The sequence below is a fragment of the Lampris incognitus genome, chromosome 8 (genome assembly GCF_029633865.1).
Source record: "Lampris incognitus isolate fLamInc1 chromosome 8, fLamInc1.hap2, whole genome shotgun sequence".
Taxonomy (NCBI): Eukaryota; Metazoa; Chordata; class Actinopteri; order Lampriformes; family Lampridae; genus Lampris; species Lampris incognitus.
Genome location: NC_079218.1, coordinates 41,990,577 through 42,008,263, shown reverse-complemented (window position 1 = coordinate 42,008,263; position 17,687 = coordinate 41,990,577). Strand labels below are relative to the sequence as shown.

Sequence of the window (17,687 nt, the reverse complement as noted above, 5' to 3'; positions counted from 1 at the left end):
CCTTTAATCCCTCTTTATCCCCCTCAATCCATATTCACTGTTAAATTCATTCAGTGATCAGTGCCTATCCATCATCGACCAAATTGCACCGTTTAAAACTAGGGGGACAAATCAGAAAACCTCCCCTGGCTGAACGATCACACTCGTGCCCTTAGAAGACCCTGTAGAAAATCTGAACGACAACGGAAGGTCAACAAATTCGAATTAGCACATAACAGCCTTAAAAACCAAAAGTTAATTTGCCAGAAGGCAGTTAAGGATGCGAGATCAGCGTACTTCTCTGAACTAATATCAACAAATAACCACGATCCAAAAGTTATCTTTAGCATAATTGTTCTGTTCTTAATGGTCCCTCCACTTCTCTTTTTGAACCTGATGTTGAGTTGCCCGAAATATTTCTCACTTATTTTTTTTTAATAAGGTGGAGAATATCAGGTCCCAAATCCAGCCAGGCTCTTGAAATCATTCCATTCCCCATGTTAATTCTGCCTCTTTTACCCACTTTCAGCCAATTACAATTTCGCTTTTCGAGAGTGCAGTCTCCAATATGAACTCCTCCTCCTGCATCTTAGACATCATTCCCACTAAGCTGCTCAAGGAGTTATTTTCAACTATCAGCCCCGTTATTCTGCAAATTCCTCATAATTCTCTGGCGTCTGGATCTCCTCCAGACAGATTTAAGCATGCCATTGTTCATCCACTGCTGAAGAAACCTAATTTAGATCCTCTGTCACCAAGTAACTACTGACCGATCTGGTTTTAGAGCACTTCATAGTACTGAGACAGCTCTAGTTAAGGTCACTCATGACCTACTGCTAACTGCAGACAGAGGTGACTGCTCAATTTTAGTTCTTTTAGACTTAAGTGCTGCCTTTGACACAGTCGATCACGACATCCTCTTACATTGCTTAGAGACTTGCGTTGGCATCAAGGGCTCAGCTTTTAGCTTATTACGCTCTTACCTCACCGACAGAACTTTCTCTGTTTTTCTGGGTAACTACTTCCTTGATGGCTCAGTTGAGTTGTGATGTCCCTCAAGGCCCAGTTCTTGGACCCCTTCTCTTTTCTATATACATGCTGCCCCTTGGCCAGGTCATTCAAAATCACGATTACCATTTTTATGCTGATGACACTCAGTTATACATGTTACTAAAACCCACAGATCCTAGTGCCCTAGCCAATCGCACAACTTGCTTCTCTGGCATTAAATCCTGGATGTCCAAAAGCTCTCTCAAATGTAACGATGGTAAGTCTGAGGTCATTCTGTTTGGTCCTGAAAATTCCATCAGCCCTTTTGTTACTAATCTTTGTAGTCTGTCAGGCAGTCTTAAGCAGACGGCTAGAAATCTTGAGGTAATATTCGATGCTAACCTCAGTTTTGATAATCAAGTCAAACATGTTGTTCAGTCATGCTTTCTCCAGCTCAAGCTAATCTCCAAAATTAGGTCATTTTTGTCAATTGCCGATCTGCAAAAAGTTGTACATTCTTTTATCTATTCTCGGCTTTACTACTGCAATGCACTATACTCTGGTATCAGCAAGCCCCCCCCCCCCCACCGTCTGCAATTGGTACAAAACGCTGCTGCACAGCTCCATTACCGGGACAAGGAGGTATGACCATATCACTCCTGTGCTTGCCTCCCTACACTGGCTCCCTGTTATATTTCGAATTGATTTTAAAAATGTATTGCTCCCTTTTAATGCTTTAAATGGTCTTGCTCCTACATACATATCTGATTTATTGACCTGGTATATGGCCTCTCGACCATTAAGATGCACAGTTGGAGCCCTGCTGGTTATTCCTATAGGTCTCGGTTTTTTACAAAGGGGGATCTGGCTTTTGCTGTTAAAGCCCCCACACTACGGAACTCTCGTTCTGTCGAACTAAGAAAACCAAGTCTTTAGCTTCTTGTAAATCTTGTTTTAAAACTTTTCTTTTTATGAAAGCGTTTACAAAAACTTGATATTTGTTTTCATTTATTTATACTGTTTTTGTTTTTACTCTTACTTATTTGGTCTTACTCTTATTTTTGCCTTGTCTCATTTTATTCCTTTGTAAAGTGCTTTGTAACACTGTTTTAGAAAAGTGCGACATAAATAAAGTTATTCTGATCATCATTTAGTCTATATTATTTTCAAAATATAATCTTGAAACATAATTCCCGTTTTTAAAAATTGTATTGGTAATCTGATTACATATTTTTTATGTAACTGTATTAGAATACAGTTACATTTTTGGTATCCTGATTACATGATGCCCGTTGCTGTATTCCGCTACTCCCCAAGCCTGCCTATACTAACGACATTTTCTAATAATGTACACCACAAGAACATAAATCATCAAGTTTAACTCATAGCTACTAAAATGACTAAACCACAGCATAACTGTCAAACACACAAAATTACATTCACAAGACCAATGTGGCCCAAAGTTATCAGCAATCTGTCATATGAGAAAACTGGATCATGCATATGTGAGCTGATAGTTACAGTTACAGGCCTACATTAGTGAGAAGCAGACATCCTTCCACAGTAGCGGAGTATTTTCCTTTTTTATAATGAACTGGTTGCGAATGACAGTTAAATCACCAGGAGTCTAAATCTTGACCACATCCCTTTTTATACTCCATATTAGCTGCACTGAGATTTGTATGGGTTTAAATAGTTTTGGAAACACTTCTATAAAATGGTGAGGTTAGATTAAAGGAGGTGGCACTGTGTGGAGTTTGCATGTTCATGGGTTTCCTCCGGGGGATCCGGTTTCCTCCCACAGTCCAAAGACATATAAGTCAGGTGAATCAGCCATACTAAATTGTCCCTGTGTGTGTGTGTGTGGGGGGGGGGGGCTGTGATGGCCTGGTGGCCTGTCCGGGGTGTCTCCCTGCCTACACCCAATGACTGCTGGAAAAGGCTCCAGCATCCCCACGACGCTGAGAGCAGGATAAGCGGTTCAGATAATGGATGGATGGATGGATAGATTAAAGGACTTGTATTGACAATTTAATTAATGGCTAAATTGTGCATGCACTTCCTACTAATCTCAACTGGAGCTACAAAGCCAACTTCTTAACATGTTTTCACATCAGGGACTTTTTGCCAACTTGCTGCAGTATTATGCCAATAATATTTATGGTTTACATATATTTTGGGGCCCGCTTGGCCTGTAGCCATATAATATTTTAGGATGGGGTTTCCCATTTTATTAAAGAATAACAAAATTCCTACCATTTGAGGACCCTTGAGCTCATTGAATTGGTGTCTTCGGCTTAATTTCTGTTGGTTTACATGACATGAAGACATCTCCATACTTTTGATGTCGAAGGCCCCCATGTGCTTTAAGCCGTTAGCTGCTTGGTTCTGGTCCGGGGTCAGGGAGCTGAGGGGGTGCTGAGGGCAGGGACTGAGAGACGGGTGACGTCTCGGCAGAAAGCCCCGTGCTGTTTTCTATTTATAAGAAACACATGTTGCGGATATTGTTAGAATTTGTCTGCCTCACCGGCTGCCTGTCGGTTTCTCTGATTGAATCTTCACATCCCGGTCTGGATACCCACCAGTATACCTGATTGAGTGAGCGCCATTGTCAAAAGAGTTTAACCGCCCATCTTTCTTTCTGCTTAGTTTTCCGTTTGTCGTCTACCTGTTTGTCTGTGTCTGTCACTCAATATAAGAGCAAAAATACCTGTCTGCATACTCAGTATAAGTGTCTACCACTCAGTGTAACAGCATCCAAAAAATGCCCAGCTGTGATGGGTCAGCCCATTCCCGGTATAGTCCACCTTCATTTACTCCCTCTGACTTCATGTCTGTCTGCCTTCCTGTTCAGTCACCTCCACCCGACTGTCCCGCAGGCGGACAGAGAAGACAGTGACAGACTGTTCGCTTGCTAGTTTGCCAGTCATCCGCCTAAAAGTGGGCGATGGGTGATACAGATGAACAGCAATGGTGTACAGCCACCGGTTACCGCTGTCCTTCGCTCACAGCACAGCTAAGTCTGGCTACTGTACCACTGTGGGCGCTATAGGTTAAAGAGGGGAATCGGGCTAAAAGTCAGTGTGATAGTTGGTGGAGCAGCCGTGTGGGACAGAAGACGGTAAGGACTTACGTGGTGAACTGGAGCACAGTTAGCAATGAGACCAAGCAAAGAGAATTGAAAAACATAGGAAAAAGATAAACTCACAGAAAATGAAACACTTTTTTTTTAAATTAGTATTTCTGACACCTCAAGTGAATAGAGCGTAAGGAAGTGTGCCGTTAATCTGTTTTCAGCAGCCAACAGCATACTAATGAGGTCAGTGTTAGACGGAAAGTATGCAATATAATTTGAATAGTTACTGGGCAAAACAAGACGGTTCAATAGGTGGGCTGTAGGATATTATGACAAACGGAAATGTGACGTGTATGCAGTCAAGTTACCGTTTGTACTAATTTTGAGATCTGGCAAGTATGAGATAGTACACAACATGCTTTAACCCTGTGTGTGTGTGTGTGTGTGCGTGTGTGTGTGTGTGTGTGTGTGTGTGTGTGTGTGAGTAAGGGTGTGTTGGGTGTCGGTTGAGTGGTTGAGGGTGTATTGCAGAAGTATAAAGCTGCACTGGATGTAAGACTTGGAGAGGATTCTAGGCCAACTCTGAGTCATGGAAGAGAGTTGTTACCCCGGTTCACATTCATCTACCCCAGCTGCCTCTGTCCATCCATCCATCCCTCCTTTCTCACCTAAAAATACTCTGCAGCTCTCACCGAGGAAAATCCCCATGCACTGACAGGCCTGTACACACTACACATATCACACTACACTACACACACACACACACACACACACACACACACACACACACAGAGCCAAGTCAATTCTGCCCTCTCCATGGAAACTATTGCTCTCTGTTTAACTAGATGAGACATACTTCTCTGGTTAGGACTGAATGACGCAGCTGGAACCCAAGAAGTGAAAATATAGGCAGAGTAAAAACAAAATCTAGTGAGGCTTTCTTCACGTCTGCAGAGGCACGGCACGGGTGCACAGTTCTGACTGAAAGAGAAAGCGGTTTCCGAGACTGCCAGAGGTCTGCGAAGTAACAGTGGAAGTAATCATGTAAAATAGCTGCGTTCTCAGATAAGCTCGCTGCAGTGACAATCAGGATCAAAGTCTGCTGGTATGACTTAAAACGTGTTACCTCACTGGCCCTACACTATGGCCAAGATAAAGAGCTTTGCATAGTGCTGCATCACCACACGGCCCTTTTTTGCATGTGTACAGTGTCTCTCTCTCTCTCTCTCTCTCCCTCTCTCTCCCCCCCCCCCTCTCTCCCTCCCGCATGCTCGGTTGCTGACAGTCGTCACTGAGAGGGAGGGTGAACTAAATCTTGAGTCAGTAAGGCCTGCATTACACAAGGTTGACTTGAAGAAAGAAAATATAACCCCATATTTCCTCCATATGGATTACTGCCAGGGAGGCGGACGAGAGAAGTTCTCAGTGACAATTACTTTGTTTTGAGTTCACACCTTCCCCCCGGACACAGCCAGCCAGTCGCAAGGGATCGGTTCCGCTTTATCAGCGGCGGGTCGGCAGTCACACGACCGTCTTCCCCTCCGGTGCAGGGCGACGTTTCACACTGAGTCAGTCCGTCAAGTCGTTACCGATGATCGCAAGTCGCAGCTTGTGAGCGAGCGAACGGGGCGGTTTTCCATCAGCGTCCTCTCTCTCTCGCGCGCTCGCTCGCTCTATCTCGCTCTCTCTCTCTCTCTCTCTCTCTCTCTCTCTCTCTCGCTCTCTCTCTCTCTCGCTCTCTCCTTGTAAGGACCGGAGGCAGCGGAGAAAGACGAAACTCTTTTGTCCTCCATTAACTTGTTTTGTTTTGTGTTTTGATATATAAATATACACTTTGCCGTGGAAAATTAAATCATGACTTCGGTTTGGAAAAGGCTGCAGCGAGTCGGCAAAAAGGCTTCAAAGTTTCAGTTCATCGCTTCTTACCAGGAACTGGCTTTGGAATTCACCAAGAAATGGTGAGTAATACCCATGGGTCCGTTAACCACAACCATATTAGAGAGTATGAGGTGGTAGTGTAGTATTACTATGCTGTAGCGCCATTAAACCACGGTCTGTCATGTGTCAAGGGCGAAATAGTGGAGGACGTACAAATACCGTTGTACGCTGTTTGAATTTGGCTCCTTTACGAGTAAAGGGTGAGCCGTGCTTTGCTGTGCTGCTGCTTTAAACTGCCAGCATCAGCACGCCGTGTGTGACCGCTACGTTTTATTCCACGCTGTCAATAACATCATGGGATTATCCGCCACTGTGAATGAACGCAGCCCATGTGTCAACTGGCGCGTCTGTAGAGAGTTGTATCAAGAAGTTCGGTCCCTCTCAAAACCCGCCCATTAGTAAGGCCTGGAGCGGGCGCGCGCGTTTACACGTGCGTGCGTGTGCGTGCGTGTGTGTGTGTAGGAGTGGGTGGGCATGGTAAACACTGCTGGCAGAGAAAGAAAGAAAAGAAAAGGTTTCCACATGAGGCACCAGGGTCGGAGGTCCGGTAAAGACAAGACAGTTTTCTCATCTTTAGTAGCTGTTGTGTCGCAGGATTGAACGGTTCAAAATCAGATATGGCAAACATATGGATTTATACTGGTCACAACAGTGCGAAGAGAATGTACGCAGGGTCTCATTGCACACGTGAAAAGGACAGCACATGCTCTGCAAGACAACACAGCAAATCGTTTCATGGAGTGTGCATACATACATACATACATACGTGCATGCATACAAACCCCTCACACGTGTTCTGCAGTACTGCTCATGTTTTAGGTTGTTAGCGTTTCAAGATAAGGTTTACCCACCCCCCACCCCGTGCAATTTCCTGTGACAAACTTCATGTGAGACAATGAAAGCCTTTAGGTGATACAGGGTATGGACCATCAGCTCTAAAACCCGCTGACGTGACATAATAAAACAAGACACCAATCAAAAAAGCCAAACAAAACATAGACTGACTCTTGTGTACACGCTGAGGAAACTACTGCCTTTCCCGCGAACATGTACAATATGTCACAGACTATGTATAATTCAATCACTGAGGCATTTGTTTAGTGTTGTGGGCCAATTAATTGACTAGCCAACCACATGCTTCCAGTTTACAAGAAGAATGTGTACTATGTGAGTCACCAGAGGGGGGGATATCTGCAGCGGTGGCTTTGGTGTCATTATGGTGAAGGGACTTTCTCAGGTATACTTTGACAGTTATGGTGTCTTACGGCGTATACACACCATCCCTACTAACTGTAACAATGCACTGATAGTAGACGATAGGTTTTTGTCTTGTTTTTTTTTTTTTGCACGGTTTTGCAGCGCCCCTATGCTGACAGAGAATCCCAGAGGAGACTAAAAACCAAATATAATACAAGCAGTGACTCCTGAGGAATCAGGACCATTTATTTGTCGTTTCCCCCAGCCCACAGCGGTGCAACGCAAAGACAAAAACCTACAAGAACACATATAACCAAACTACAATAAAAGAAAACTACAAAACATTTATATCCACCATATAAAAAAAAAACTATTTTCACTGTCCAAGAGAGTGAACGCCAGCCAAGATAACTGTCGGAACTGCCGGTCTGCATGGGCTAGCAGTTAGCTTAGCCTGCCCTGATTCCGTGTCCTGTCAGACCACCCTTGATGTTTCCTCTTGGGGCGCAGCTCCGGACAGGGCCGTGGTCCCTGGGCCCACTGGACGCAGCAGACCAGGTTTCCTCAGCGGATCCAACTCCAGCTCTCCCAGCCAGACACCCTCGACACACCTCCCCGCACTCCACATGATGACACTAAAAACACAGTCAACGCCAGGCGAGGCCGCCGCTGGACCGCCCTCGGTGTTATCAGAACTGCCGGTCTGCATGGGCTAGCAGTTAGCTTAGCCTGCCCCGCTTCCGCATCCTGTCAGCCCACCCTCAGTGTCTCCTCTTCAGGAACAGCTCCAGGCAGGGCCGCGGTGCGCGGGCCCACAGGACGCAGCAGACCAAGCTCCCCCAGCCATCAGACAAAGACACAAACCCAGACGCAGATGCGGACAAATACACTGCATGGAAGGCACTGGGTGAGGCCGCTGCAAACGTAAATTCGCGCCGCCATCTTCCCACACCGGTACTGGGTGAGGCCGCTGCAGATGTGAATTCCATCTTTGTGGGAAGAAGTATAATAGGTATAAGATAATATATAGGTATAACTTGCTTCAAAATTGTAATTCAGCTGTACCATTATAAACATAAATACTATACTGAGGCATAACCAAGCGACAGTTCAGGGAAGATGTGACACCAGTACCAATACACTTCCCCAGGATATTGTATGAAATGGGTACTGTCCTTGGGTACTGTCCTTGTTTGGCTAACATATGGCAAACAAGCTGTTTTTTTTCTTTTCATGTTACCTCCATTGGCATCAAGTTCGGTATCTTCAATCAGTTGCACCATTCAGCGTCATCTTATACTTTGTTATCTGCCCAGATTACAGGACGGAGTAACGGAGTAAGCAGTATTCAGTGGCGCGATAAGACGTCTACCCATTGATCAGAGCTCTCCAGCAGAGCGGCTTAAGGGCTCATCTAAATGACGTGTCAGTGTTTTGTACAATAGCGGAGGGGAAAGACCTTGTGTTGTTTGGCACTGAGCAAATAGAGACATAGTTAATGAGAGAAGAGAGGAGATTTAAGAGTGATTACTCACACATATGATGAAGCCAGAGTTTTTCAGACACCCCCTTCAGTGGGTTGTTGTGGAAGAGGGGAGGAGGGAGGCGGAGGAGAGGAAATAGGTTCTACTAAATGTTGAGGTGCAGCTGAAGAGAGACATTACTTCCAAATGGAGAGCCGGGAGTCGTCTGTCCATGTGGGTTTTTTCCTCCATGTGCCCAGTGGCAAGGACCGTTTTGGTGCGTTTACATGCACACTAAGATACCACTCTTATTCCGATCATGGTAATAAGGAATCAGGAACACTTTATTTGTCAAATGAGACGAAATGCCATTTCCTGCAGCCCACAGCAGTGCAACACAAAGACAAAAACACATCCAAGAACAACAAGAACACACATATCCAAGCTAACACATATATCCAAACTAAAAAAACAAAAACAAAAACAAACACTGTCCAAGGGAACGACCGCCAGCCAGGATCACTGTCGGAACTGCCGGACAGTGTGGGCTAGCGGTTAGCTTAGCCTGCCCCGCTTCTGCGTCCTGTCAGACCGCCCTCGGTGTTTCCTCTTGGAGTGCAGCTCCAGGCAGGGACCGTGGTCCCCGGGTCCACCGAACGCGGCAGACTTAGCTGTCCCAGCCAATCCAGCGACAGCTCTCCCAGCCAGACACCATAAACACACCTCCCCGCACTCCACACGATGACACCAAAAACACCACAGTCAACCCCAGGTGAGGGCGCCGCCAGACCGCCCTCAGTGTTATTGGAACTGCAGGTATGCATGGGCTAGTAGTTAGCTTAGCCTGCCCCGCTTCCCCGTCCTGACAGACCGCCCTAGGTGTTACCTCCTCGCAGAGCCGAACCGAAGGCATAAGCGAACTAAGCGGTCACTTAGGGCCCCCGCGCCAGCAGGGGGCCCCCAAGAGCGCTTGAAATGTCAAACACGACAGGTTGATAAATATATATTGTGGAGTTAGAAAACAACGAGACAGGAGACGTGAGAGTAGACGTAGTCGAGGTAGTTTACTGGCTCCAACTTTGCATGTCATACGTTCGACAACGACATTGAACTGTGTACCGGAAGCGGAAGTGCATTATCTGACCCCTCGCCTCTTCCCTTAAAGGTACACTGTCCTCTTAGGTGAATGTCTCTAGTTATATAGATGTGGGTCACCACAATATACTTTTGTGTGTGTAATATATCATATCAGTAGTAATCACCAAAAAAAACAAAAACAAAATATTTTGATATCATGTTGTTAACAGACTGACAAATTAATGCTACTGGTTTAATCATTTCCGCTGTCTATGTCAGAGCTGGGGTCAGGTTCATGCACATTATTGTTATATTGTTAGGTGTTTGAAGTTCCTCTGTTCATTGTATGCCATTATTTAAGTTTCTATTTAATTTATTTAATATTGTCTGTTTTTGCATTTGCATTTTATGTAAGAAAATAATGTATTTCTTTGTTACTGCTCTGCACTTTTGCACAGTTCAGAAGCAAGTAAAATAGTTAACTTGTTCAGTAAATGCATTGTCTGCTGGTTTATTTTAAGACTTTCCAGCACAGTAGTAAGTCATGACGATGGTATGGTAACGATCAAGCATGGACATAATATTGTCGGTGGTGGGAGGTGGGCCGGGGGGGGGGCAAATCAAATTTTGCCTGGGGCCCCATAAAGCCTTGGGCCGGCTCTGCCTCCTCGGGCGCAACTCCGGGTAAGGCGAGATAATGCTGATTTAATGTAAACGTTCATTTTGACAGATGCAAACAGTCATAATAGTCATACATTCAGTTGTCCATATGTGGGATTTTTTTTTCTGTTAAAGGTGGCTTGCAGCTGCACTCTGCTAAGTTCAGCTACAGTGCCTTTGTGCACTGCCTGTTGACTTGAACCTAGTTTTTTTTGGCTCTTACTTGCGTTGTTGTCTCCTGACTAGATCCTTGCTTGCGTTGTATTAACTCTCAGATGAACATCGCTTTGGATAAAAGCATCTGCAAAATGAAATTGTAGCATTATAGCATTGTAGGTATAATCTCTGAGACTGGATAAGACCAAACAGTGTCTTAGTTTTATATTCGAAGTTGGGGTTAAAGAGGGAGATGGGGTGGGGGGGGTCAAAGGTCAGCAGGGAGCGCCCAGGTATATTAGCAGCCCCCTATGTATGATGGGAGTTCCATTCCATTCCATTAGCCACACCGCTTATCCTGCTCTCATGGTCGTGGGAATGATGGGAGTTTCATTTTAAAAATGTTCTGTTTGTCTGTTTCTTTTATCTGTACGACAAACCGATCTGCGATCAGATTGCTAGTGTGCATCTCCCCGGAAGTCTTATTCCCGGAAGTGTAATAATGATTGGTTAATATCAGTTCCTCGCTTGAGTACCAGTGTCATTGCCTGATTTTAAAACGATTGTAGTTTTATTTCTTGTAGTTTTTAATTCTGTTAACTTATAACCGTAAATCGGCTAAATTCACAACTGACTTGCTTGTCGATTTTTTACAGGGTCAGGTAAGCTTGCGTGAGCTACCGTTAGCGAGCCTAATGGTAAAACCCTATAGGTTACTAGCGTAAGCTAGCTAGTTAGTTTACGCGAGCTATCGTTAGCTAATAGTGGTAATAGACCTATAAATTATTCGTGTTCCTGCTGTTAATCTGTCCTATTGTGTCTTCACGTTATTGATAGCATTACACGATTATTATTCTTGTTATTATGAGTATCATACGATTAATGTGCCGTTGGCTACTACTACTACTACTACTTTGCCACCAATGTGACAGTTTAAACACAGGCAACAACCGTTCAAAGTAGGCTGGAAGGACCCTATAACCGACTGACCAATAGAATTGCTTCGTAACAACTTCAGACTTCAGGGGTACCTACAAGTGATAGCCAAGATAACTCCCAGAACTTTTTTATTTTTTATAGCTCAACTGTTTATTCAGAACAAAACATGTTAACATACTCAACTCCAGTCGAGTGCTCCCTTATAACAAAACAAAGAGCCATTACTGGCATACAATATTCAACACACAAATCTATGTGAGGAACTTGAAGTATATACCCAAAAATCTCACAGAGGATAAGACTTAAACACTGTGATTCAACAGTATGAACAAAACCAAACTAACATACACATATGTAAGCAAAAACAGAAAACATCTTTGGAAAATTATTTAAACCAAGTTTACGTCAGTGCCCCACTTTTGTCTTTGTTCCTCCGTACTTCTTCAAGCTTCTTGTCCTTCTCCTTTAGTTTCTCGCTGAGCGCCGCCATTCAGGCTGTATGATCCTTGTAGTACTTGAGCACAGCAAGCTTGACCTTCTTCCTCTGTTTTTGTTCGTTTTGGTGGTGGTCTAAGACTTCTTCCTCTTCTTGGCACCACCACCACGCAGTCTCAACACCAAGTGCAGAGTGGATTCCTTCTGAATGTTGTAGTCAGTCCATCTTCAAGCTGCTTCCCTGCAAAGATCAACCTCTGCTGGTCTGGCGGGATACCCTCTTTATCTTGGATTTTTGCCTTGACATTTTCAATGTTATCTGATGGCTCAACCTCGAGGGTGATGGTCTTCCCCGCGAGGGTTTTTATGAAAATTTGCATTTTGGCGTTCAACCCACCACAGGGTCACTCCTAATGGCGCACCATGAAACGAAGGCCGATAACTCCCAGAACTGCCGGTCTGCATGGGCTAGCAGTTAGCTTAGCCTGCTCCACTTCCGCGTCCTGTCAGACCGCCCTTGGTGTTTTCTCTTCGAACGCAGCTTCGGGTAGGGTCATGGTCCTTGGGCCCACCAGACGTAGCAGACCAGGCTCCCTCAGCCGCTCCAACGCTATCTCTCCCAGCCAGACACCTTCGACTCACCTCCCCCCCGCACTCCACACGATGACACTGAAAACAGTCAACACTAGGCGAGGCCGCCGCCAGACCACCCTCGGCGTTAGCGGAACTGCCGTTCTGCATGCGCTAGCAGTTAGCTTAGCCTGCCCTGCTTCCGCGTCCTGTCAGATTGCACTTGGTGTTACCTCTTCGGGCGAAGCTCCGGGCAGGGCCGTGGTCCCTGGACCCACAGGACGCAGCAGACCAAGCTCTCCCAGCCGATCCAGCGCCAGCTCTCCCAGCCATCAAATTAAGACAAACTTAGATGCAAACGTGGACCAAGGCACTGCATGGAAGGTAACCTATTGGGTGAGGCCACCGCAAACGTGAATTCGCACTGCCATCTTATTATATCATTATTAATATTGTGATGTCACACTATCAGTGTCACAATCAATGTCAATTTGTGTTATTGATTATGTGACTATATCGTAGGGGGTGGCTATTTGTGCTTCCCTATTTACACACAAGAACATGTTGAGAAATGGTCATTAGCGATGTAGATTCACTATACTATGCTACACCTTTAAGCAGCACAGCATTGACTGAGAGATTGAAAACGTTGCATGCATTTGCAGTTGTATGTAAGTTGTATGCAAGTTCAAGTTCAAGTACTTTGTTTGTCACATGCACAGAAATGCAAAGTAAAACATGCAGTGAAATGAAGAGGGTTACTCCCGTCTGTCATAATGTGAAAAGACATAGACATAGATAAAAGACAAACGATCAGTGCATTTTTTTCCTTTTTTTAAGTCAAACTATGAATATCACAGTCAATATCAATTTGTGTTATTGATAATGTGACTATATCGTAGGGAGTGGCTGTTTATGCTCCCCTATTTACACAAGAACATGTTGAGAAATGATCAGTAGCGATGTGGATATGATGACCGAGCAGGTGGAGGCAATCATTGTTCATTTCACTCAGCTAAAACAGACGAATAAGTCCATAAAAAATTGTCTCAATTTTACTGTCATGCAGAATTTGAGACCAGGAAATGACAGCGTTCAGTTTATGTCGCCATATTACAAAAACTAAAATCCCAGGTCATATCTAGTCTCATGCCTGTCCGGAGTCGCTCGGCTCTCAGGGCACATTTTGCAGAGATTTTTGCAGTTACATGGTGTAGCTATTCCGCGTCCTGTCAGATTGCACTTGGTGTTACCTCTTCGGGCGAAGCTCCGGGCAGGGCCGTGGTCCCTGGACCCACAGGACGCAGCAGACCAAGCTCTCCCAGCCGATCCAGCGCCAGCTCTCCCAGCCATCAAATTAAGACAAACTTAGATGCAAACGTGGACCAAGGCACTGCATGGAAGGTAACCTATTGGGTGAGGCCACCGCAAACGTGAATTCGCACTGCCATCTTATTATATCATTATTAATATTGTGATGTCACACTATCAGTGTCACAATCAATGTCAATTTGTGTTATTGATTATGTGACTATATCGTAGGGGGTGGCTATTTGTGCTTCCCTATTTACACACAAGAACATGTTGAGAAATGGTCATTAGCGATGTAGATTCACTATACTATGCTACACCTTTAAGCAGCACAGCATTGACCGAGAGATTGAAAACGTTGCATGCATTTGCAGTTGTATGTAAGTTGTATGCAAGTTCAAGTTCAAGTACTTTGTTTGTCACATGCACAGAAATGCAAAGTAAAACATGCAGTGAAATGAAGAGGGTTACTCCCGTCTGTCATAATGTGAAAAGACATAGACCTAGATAAAAGACAAACGATCAGTGCATTTTTTTCCTTTTTTTAAGTCAAACTATGAATATCACAGTCAATATCAATTTGTGTTATTGATAATGTGACTATATCGTAGGGAGTGGCTGTTTATGCTTCCCTATTTACACAAGAACATGTTGAGAAATGATCAGTAGCGATGTGGATATGATGACCGAGCAGGTGGAGGCAATCATTGTTCATTTCACTCAGCTAAAACAGACGAATAAGTCCATAAAAAATTGTCTCAATTTTACTGTCATGCAGAATTTGAGACCAGGAAATGACAGCGTTCAGTTTATGTCGCCATATTACAAAAACTAAAATCCCAGGTCATATCTAGTCTCATGCCTGTCAGGAGTCGCTCGGCTCTCAGGGCACATTTTGCAGAGATTTTTGCAGTTACATGGTGTAGCTATTCCCAGACTTGGTAGTCTATTTGAATTTCGCGAAAGAAAGCAATAAAGTTTATCAGCGAGTCAGCTATGGAAAATATGACTACTGTCTGCCGAATGATGAAAGACATTCAACACATGCAGTCATTTTATTTTGTTTCACTATACTATACTACACCTTTAAGCAGCATAGCATTGACTGAGAGATTGAAAACGTTGCATGCATTTGCAGTTGTATGTAAGTGGTATGCAAGTTCAAGTTCAAGTACTTTGTTTGTCACATGCACAGAAATACAAAGTAAAACATGCAGTGAACTGAAGAGGGGTACTCCGTCTGTCATTATGTGAAAAGACATAGACCTAGATAAAAGACAAAAGATCAGTGCTTTTCCCCCCTTTTTTTTAAAGTCAAAATAAAGTTTAAAAAAAAACCTAGCTTTTGCATACTTTTAGGCTCCTTCCAATTTAAACGTGTGGTTTACATGCAAGAGTGTGTGGTCGTGAAAGCGACGAAGGGGTTTGTGCTTTAGGTATCATTGTCCTTTCCATCTACACCCCGATTCCCCTCCCCTCCCCCTTCGCTTAACGCCTGCCAGTCTATAATGAACTCATGCCCTGCCAGTCTTGACCTCCTCCCTCCCTCTCTCTCTCTCTCTCTCTCTCTCTCTCTCTCTCTCTCTCTCTCTCTCTCTCTCTCTCTCTCTCTCTCTCTCTCTCTCTCTCTCTCTCTCTCTCTCTCTCTCTCTCTCTCTCTCTCTCTCTCTCTCTCACACATACACAGTTTTACTTTTGCTATACTTGTACTGCAACCTGAGACAGTTTACCCTGTAGGATAGCCTGAGGGAGTTCTCTGTTTTTTGCAGCTGTGCTCTCACTGTCAGTATACGTTAACTGATCACACCATGCGGAAGTGCTGTTATTCCTCTGTGTGTGTGTGTGTGTGTGTGTGTGTGTGTGTGTGTGTGTGTGTTGGTGGAGGCGGTTCCCTTCTTCCTGTTGAGAAGCATGCCCGACATTTAAAAAGAACTGGGTCACATGACTGGGCAGCTTCCTGTTTCACTCATTTCCTGTTCAGCACAGAACTCAGAAAAACAAAGACAATTTCAGAGACACACACACACACAGTCTTCTCTTTGACTGCTGCTCCAAGGCGTTGTAGTCTGAAGCAATGACTGTCATAAGACCAGCACATAAGTAGGGATACAAACGTTTGTGTTAGATTTTACCCTGAAGTAGCTGTAGTTTAAGGTAGCCCATGACAGATTTTCATTTCAGTCTATCCGATGTTCCTACTGTCACGCTGTTGTTGTTGCTGAGTCATAGAATAGCTCCCCCTTTGCAGCCTGATCCCATCTCTCCACATGGTACCACTGGGGGAAACATCATGTTGTTTTTGGAAGTTGTGTCTTGGCAAAACGATATTGTCAGTGCTCACGCTGTGAGAAAGTATGTATTCAGCAGTGTTTGGAAGTGGGATGGCGTGGCAGCCCGGGGGAAGAGGGGTGGATACAGGTTCATTTAGAGTCCTCATTATACTGCCAACTGCATCGTCATATACTAAACTGTTATTATCCTAGTAGTAGAACCTCAGTAAGGAGTTACCGATGGAGCACTGGGGTGAAACTCTCTGGTCGTAATGTTTTACAAGAGGCAGTGTTTGAGCAGACCAAGACTGAAAAAGCTTTCTGCTTTTAAATAAACAGATGTACCAATTATACGGTGTGTGTCCAGCTGAGGGCTTCCTTTCAGAAATACATCTATTAAAACCTCTACCTTGATTTTATTTCCTCCACCCCCAATTTTACTTGGCCAATTACCTTATTTTCCCGAGCCATCCTGGTCGCTGCTCCACCCCACCTGCCGATCTGGGGAGGGCTGCAGACTACCACATGCCTCCTCCCACATGTCTGTTCCGATACACGTGGAGTCGCCAGTCGCTGCTTTTCACCTGACACTGAGGTGTTTTACCAGGGGGACGTAGCGCGTGGGAGGATCACGCTATTCCCCCCACCCCGAACAGGTGCCCCGACCGACCGACCAAAGGAGGCGCTAGTGCAACGACCAGGACACATACCCACATCCAACTTCCCACCCATAGACCAATTGTGTCTGTAGGGACACCCAACCAAGCCGGAGGCAACACCGGGATTTGAACCGGCGATCCCCGTGTTGGTAGGCAACGGAATAGACCGCTGCGCTACCCGGACGCCCCCTACCTTGATTTTATGATGTGCTTACTATGTGCACTACCTGTATGTCACAATTATGCCACACAGTTTGTCATGAAAGTGACCCATATTGTATAATTAATGCTATGTTGCTGGTTGTAATTTCTATAATTTGATGTGGTTTTAGGCAACCGGACAAGTTGAGGGTAGTGTGGACCAGGAGGAATAGACGCATGTGCTCCAAGGTGAAACCACCCACACACACCCACACACACCCACACACACACACACACACACACACACACACACACACACACACACACACACACACACACACACACACACACACACACACACACACACACACACAGAGATTCCAACAGGATATACAGAGATTGTTTCTAACAGTGTTGTTTGTGGTGCAGCTCCACAGTTGGCAGCCGGGCATCAAGAACCCATACAGGGGCATGGTAGTGTGGCCTGTACCGGAAAACATCGACATCTCTGTGACACTATTCAAGGTACCACGACGTCCCAGCCGGGATATGGCATTTTAATGCAGATGAGCTACTAATGATGTGCAGAGTGCGTTTTCCTGCAGCCAGAGCCATCGATTGCTCCAACTGTTGCCAGTCGTCACAAACGTGCTAGTATTGTTTTCAATTTCACTTTGTATTAGCGCTGCATTATTTGGTGAAAACGTCATATTACAATTATTGTGGACAATATTGCAATTTGCGATATAATAAACAAATGTATGCATAGACAGATAATACAAATTTGTGGCGTTGCCGCGACATTTAGCGACTTTCATTTTGCATG

At 44.8% G+C, this 17,687-nt stretch overlaps 2 protein-coding genes across 2 annotated transcripts in view; one reads left to right on the top strand and one right to left on the bottom strand.

Moving 5' to 3' along the window:
• The first annotated feature begins 5,816 nt into the window (after positions 1-5,816).
• ehbp1l1b (EH domain binding protein 1-like 1b) overlaps positions 5,817-17,687 on the top strand; it is a 51,458-nt gene continuing 39,587 nt past the window's right edge. The window contains exons 1-3 of the mRNA XM_056284200.1: positions 5,817-6,003; positions 17,053-17,110; positions 17,291-17,386. Coding sequence (XP_056140175.1) covers positions 5,900-6,003; positions 17,053-17,110; positions 17,291-17,386 — 258 coding nt within the window. The 5' untranslated portion in view covers positions 5,817-5,899. The remainder of the gene's footprint in view (positions 6,004-17,052; positions 17,111-17,290; positions 17,387-17,687) is intronic.
• On the bottom strand, positions 12,046-12,307 carry LOC130117025 (ubiquitin-like). The gene is given in 2 exon segments (XM_056285162.1): positions 12,046-12,134; positions 12,137-12,307. Coding segments are annotated over 2 exon segments (243 nt in total). The 5' UTR covers positions 12,291-12,307.